This window comes from Sinocyclocheilus anshuiensis, unplaced genomic scaffold (genome assembly GCF_001515605.1).
Source record: "Sinocyclocheilus anshuiensis isolate Anshui unplaced genomic scaffold, SAMN03320099.WGS_v1.1 scaffold813, whole genome shotgun sequence".
NCBI lineage: Eukaryota > Metazoa > Chordata > Actinopteri > Cypriniformes > Cyprinidae > Sinocyclocheilus > Sinocyclocheilus anshuiensis.
In genome coordinates, this window is record NW_015540942.1 from 1560166 (window position 1) to 1565791 (window position 5626).

Below are 5626 nucleotides of genomic sequence, written 5' to 3' on the forward strand. Positions count from 1 at the left end.
CCTCAGCTTCTTCGCCCTCCTCAGACATTTCCTGCTCTTCCTGGGCTGAACTCAGCAGAGCACTGGCCCCTGGATCAGACGATGTTAATGAAATAACATCATCCTCCAGCGGCTCACTCTCGTCCACAACCGATGGTCGCGAGAGGGAAAACCCCTCTTTAAACTCATCAGCCAGATCCACCTGCGATCCCCATGAGCTCATTCTCCTCCGTGCCTCGGCAGCGGCGGGTCCTGAATCGCGGGAAGCAGATGGCTGCCCCTCTTTCCTCAAAAAAAGAGAAATGAGAGCGGAGCTTTTTCATTGGAAAATGCTCGCAGTGCACGCCGATTGCCCCCTCGAGGACATCGCGTGCGTGCTCTTCACCTAAACAAACAACGCATAGATTGTGTGTGTCATCAGATGTCAAATAACGACGACACGGATGCACACATCCTCTAAACACTTTGCTAGTGCTCGCCATAATGATATGAATAGAGATCGCTCTTACCACAGAAATGCACACTTCAAACAAAACTTTTATACTAAAAATGTATACTATATTCGCACCGGTAGTGACGTCATGGCTGTCGCCGGCCAACGTGTTGTTGGTGTTTTTTTCAATGTATGCTTCAGACACGGGTCACGACGAGGCGTTCCCCATAGCGACCCTTAGAGGACGCAGTTCGAAGTTCCCTTGAAAGGGAACAATAATCTTGGGTAGACATTAATTCACCTTCTTATTTTCTCCAGCTCATTTCTATCTTAACTTTTAATTTAACTCTTAAATTTCTACATTGTCTTCTGTTTATTTATTAGTACAGTCTCTGAAAATGTACAATTCCATTCAAAAGTTTGAGGATCAGTATTATTTTTTAAGGTTTTTGAAAGGAGTCTCTTATGTTCACCAAGAACATCATTTAGAACTGTTTAAATGACTGTTTACTATTTTAATATATTGCAACTTATTCCTGTGATGACAAAGCTGAATTTTTTGCAGACATTACTCCAGTCTTCGGTGTCACATGAATTCTTTGATAAATAGAAAGTTTAAAGAAACAGCATTTATTTGAAATAGAAATCATTTGTAACATTATCAATGTATTTACGGTCACTTTTGATCAATTTAATGCATCCTTGCTGAATAAAAGTTTTCATTTCTTTAAAAAAAAAAATCTTACTGTCCCCAAACTTTTCAATAGCAGTGTATCTCTCGATCTCGTCCTCAACCTCCTCATTCATGAATGAATCTTCAGCGGTAGGCTTCAGGATTTTTTCCTTCTATCTCTATGTCGTCATTCCCTCCAGTCAGACCTGTGTTTCTCCCACCCTTCATTGGTCCTTGCAGGAAAAACTTCGGCTGCAGGGACAGGTCACGGAGGGCGGCAACATGATAAAGACCATTGTGTTTGGCCGCTATGAGTTGGACACCTGGTACCACTCGCCGTACCCCGAAGAGTACGCCCGCCTCGGCCGCCTCTACATGTGCGAGTTCTGCCTCAAATACATGAAGAGTCAGACCATTCTGCGACGTCACATGGTAACTCTTTCAACATGTTCAGTTCATTTTCAAACTTCTAAATTCTTCATTTCTGATTCTTAAGTTTTGTCCAGCCTTGAATCATAATGTTGATAGGAGTGTGTTTTTGCATTCACACATACGCCTTTCTTATTTCACTTTCAATCAGGCCAAATGTGTGTGGAAACATCCACCAGGTGATGAGATTTACAGGAAAGGGGCTATATCTGTTTTTGAAGTGGACGGCAAGAAGAACAAGGCAAGAACAAAGACATTCCAAAAGGACTCTTTATTTTATTTAACAACTTTGTATTGGTTATCTGCAGGTCAGTAATTTGCAATCAGTACCTGATTCTGCTTTGACACTGTCATTTGCCTTTTGCAGATTTATTGTCAAAACTTGTGCCTCCTTGCCAAACTCTTCCTGGACCACAAAACTTTGTACTACGATGTGGAGCCGTTCCTCTTCTATGTGATGACTGAAGCGGACAATACCGGCTGCCATCTTGTAGGATACTTCTCCAAGGTGCTCTGTTAGTTACTCCAGTGCACCTTAAGCTTCAGTTACCTTGCAAGTGATTATTTTGTAGTAATCAAAATACATATCTGGGTTTAGGAAAAGAATTCATTCCTGAACTACAATGTCTCCTGCATCCTGACCATGCCACAGTATATGAGGCAGGGTTATGGCAAGATGCTGATTGATTTCAGTGAGTTCAGTAGATCTAGATCATTTGGATACTTTTTATAGCTGTTAGTTGTCATTACTGTGTTAAGCTTAAACAAGATTGCAAATGGTGATGTTAAAGTCACTTTGTCTTAAAAAAAACCTTAAGAATATGTTGGAATAGCTCTTTTACTATGTGGTCATGTGCACTTTTTGATGCCGCAATTAATGGAAGACGTGAACGTGTTAAGGTGTGAATGGCTTGTGTCTGCACAGGTTATTTGCTGTCCAAAGTAGAGGAGAAGGTTGGCTCCCCTGAACGGCCTCTCTCTGACCTGGGACTCATCAGTTACAGGAGTTACTGGAAAGAAGTGCTCCTGCGCTACCTGCACAACTTCCAGGGCAAAGAGATCTCCATTAAAGGTACTTAGTGTTATGTTCACTTCTTTAAAGGTTACTTCTTTTTTAAGGTTTGTAAGATTTTTTTATTAATTATTTAAAAATAAATTATTTTATTTGGCAAAAATGCATTAAATTGATCAAAGGTGACAATAAAGACATTTATAATGTTACAAAAGATTTATATTGTATTCTTTTTATTCATCAAAGAATCCTGAAAAAATGTATCATGGTTTCCACAACATTTTTAGCAGCATAAATAAGAAATGCTTCTTGAGCAGCAAATCAACATATTAGAATGATTTCTGAAGAATCATGTGACACTGAAGACTGGAGTAAATCAATTACATTTAAAATGTATTCATATAGAAAACAGTTATTTTAAATTGCAATAATATTTCACTATATTTACTGTATTTGTGATCAAATAAATATGCAGCCTTGGTGAGCATAAGACTTCTTTCAAAACCATTAAAAACATCTTACAGACCATAAACTTTTGAACAGTGTTCCTTAATAGTATGAATAATTGTTTTCATTCTTTGTCATATTTTAACACTTGGGAGCAGAAATCAGCCAAGAAACAGCTGTCAACCCTGTAGACATTGTCAGCACTTTACAGTCACTCCAGATGCTGAAGTACTGGAAAGGGAAGCATCTGATCCTAAAAAGACAGGTAACTGTAATTGTAATGTAATGTATGTAGTTTAGCAACAGACTGTTTACATTAATTACAAGTTTGTTATTTTGATTACGTTTTGTGTTTTTAATGCATTTAAATGGTTGAATGATTTTTAGGATCTGATTGATGATTGGAAAACCAAAGAGGCAAAACGTGGAAGCAACAAGACTATTGACTCTACGGCCTTGAAGTGGAGCCCACCCAAAGGAACCTAAGACAATAATCTGCATGCTCTTCACAGTTTGCTGTAGTTTAACTGGTTTTGGTCACTATTAGAATAGCTCAATACAGAGGAAGGTGTTCTCTTTCATAGTTTCACTCAACGCTGCATAGCTATGACGCAATGGGAATGCCCCTTGGGTGTGCCGATTGTCTGAAGCCCGAATGGAATCATGCCAATGGCATGGGCTCCACCTCAACGCCACTACGTCACCCACTCTAACACTGAGACCACGCCATCCGCTCCTCAGATTTTCTTCCTTCAGAAGCGGTTGTTTAGCCCTTCAGAAGCGATTTATCTGGCTCATGTTTCGGTTTATTTCTTTGAGTTTCTCTTTTGCACTTCAGCGAATGCATTCAGTGAAACCTCGTTTCTCCTCGCGGTGAAGTGCTAAGGAGTTTCGTCGCTGCCAGCCGCCATGCTCTTGCTTTTTCGCGAGCGACAACCCGCACAGTACGTGTGTTGAATGTATGGGTTTTTCTCACGTGTAAGGCTTTTTACGGCACTTCTAACTGTAAATTTTGTGAGAATCTCTGTCTCAAAACTCTTTGCGTGAGGCTTGCGTTTTTTTGAGAAGGACTCATCCATTATCCCCCATTGGCTGCTGAGGCCCTCCGTGAATTCGCCTCCTGGGGTTCGGATATGGAGCTCGAGGCTATAGAGAGTGAGCAGACAGGCCTCGCCTTTTCTCTCCCTCTCTCGCCTGAGTGCTCTCGCACGGATTCGCCGGTGGAGTTGTCCACGATTATTTATGTCCCAGCCCGGAGGCACGTGAGGCTGTTTCCTTCGGGTTTTATTATATTTTGTACACCATGGCATCCGACTCTTAAGATTTCGGGCCCGCTTCAGTTGACGCTCTCCCGCCTAGAGGCCAGGAGGCGTGGCCTTCTACGGCCTTTACTGAGCTAGTGGACGTGTTAGCGTGTGCTACCGTAAAGCTTAATCTTGAGTGGCCGTATAAACCGTGTCGTTTTTCAGTGATCTGCCTCACAAAATCTCCAGATCCTGGAATCAAACTTTCTCTGCTCGCCTAACTAACACGGCGACCGCTGATTTCACCAACCTAGTGGGTTCTGTGGAGCAGGGTTATGCCGCTATTCCGGCGACCAAGAGCACGCTGGCCTCTCACCTCTTGCTGTCTTCGACCCCCTCATGGAAGTCACGCCCTCTCCTCCCAACTAAGCCGTGTAGGACCACTTCCGCCCTCATCGGAAAGTCCTACATGGCGGCTGGTCAGGCGGGCATGGCGCTTCACACCATGGCCATCCTTCAGGCTTATCAAGCTGATGTCCTGAAGAAGATGGACGAGGGAGGGGGGGCCTGACTCCAGAAGCGGTCAAAAAGCTCCATAGGGCTACGGACATGGTGCTGCATGTAACTAAGCACACTGCACGCGCAGTTGGGCGTACAATGGCGGGGTTGGTGGCTGCCGAGCGCCACTTCTGGCTAAATCTCACGGAAATAAGTGAGAAGGGGAAAGTTTTTCTCCTCAATGCCCACATCTCGCAGTCGGGATTGTCCGGCGAGGCGGTTAGCTCGGTGATGGACAAATTCTGTGCTGCCAAGACTCAGTCAGCTGCCCTTAAGCAGTTCATGCCCAGGAGGGCCCGCAATTCGTCCAACCCTGCCTCTGTGCCCAGAGACCGCTCCGCGCTTAGGAAGGAGCCCGTTAGCAGGACCTCTTATGGTTTGGGAAGTTTGCGGCCATCTTTCGACCCGTTAGCACCCACATAAGCGGATTGAGCTGAAGCGCTCAGATAAACCCACGGCTTCAGCTTCATCGGGTCGTTCCTGATCTCTGTGTCAGAGGAGTTCCCCTGGAGGATATCTGTGTGGCAGCAGGATGGTCCTTTTATCAGGTTTTATAGCTTGGATTTAGATGCAGCTCCTGGTTCACTAGTATTAGAGTGGGTGACGTAGTGGCATCCGAGCCATCAGCCAATGAATTGGTGTGATTCCATATGGGCTTCAGATAATTGGCACACCCAAGGGGCGTTCCCATTGCATCATAGCTACGCAGCATCTCCTTCCCTATTCAGAGAACATGGGTAATGCGAGTAACCCGAGACGTTTTCTTTGTTACAGTAAATTACAAGTAAGGCTGCAATCCTAACTCTGTCCTGTGTCCAGGGCCGTTTCTAGCCAATTTGACGCCCTAGGCG

General features: G+C 43.9%; 1 protein-coding gene across 3 annotated transcripts in view; it reads left to right on the forward strand.

The window, feature by feature from the left end:
• Positions 1-3882, forward strand: part of LOC107689642 (histone acetyltransferase KAT7-like) — a 12224-nt gene extending 8342 nt beyond the window's left edge. For all 3 annotated transcript variants that reach the window (XM_016487732.1, XM_016487733.1, XM_016487734.1), the window contains 7 exons: positions 1326-1517; positions 1666-1755; positions 1882-2022; positions 2113-2206; positions 2440-2586; positions 3132-3238; positions 3361-3882. In XM_016487732.1, the coding sequence (XP_016343218.1) occupies positions 1326-1517; positions 1666-1755; positions 1882-2022; positions 2113-2206; positions 2440-2586; positions 3132-3238; positions 3361-3459 (870 nt within the window). In that variant the 3' untranslated portion in view covers positions 3460-3882. The remainder of the gene's footprint in view (positions 1-1325; positions 1518-1665; positions 1756-1881; positions 2023-2112; positions 2207-2439; positions 2587-3131; positions 3239-3360) is intronic.
• The last annotated feature ends 1744 nt before the right edge of the window (positions 3883-5626 follow it).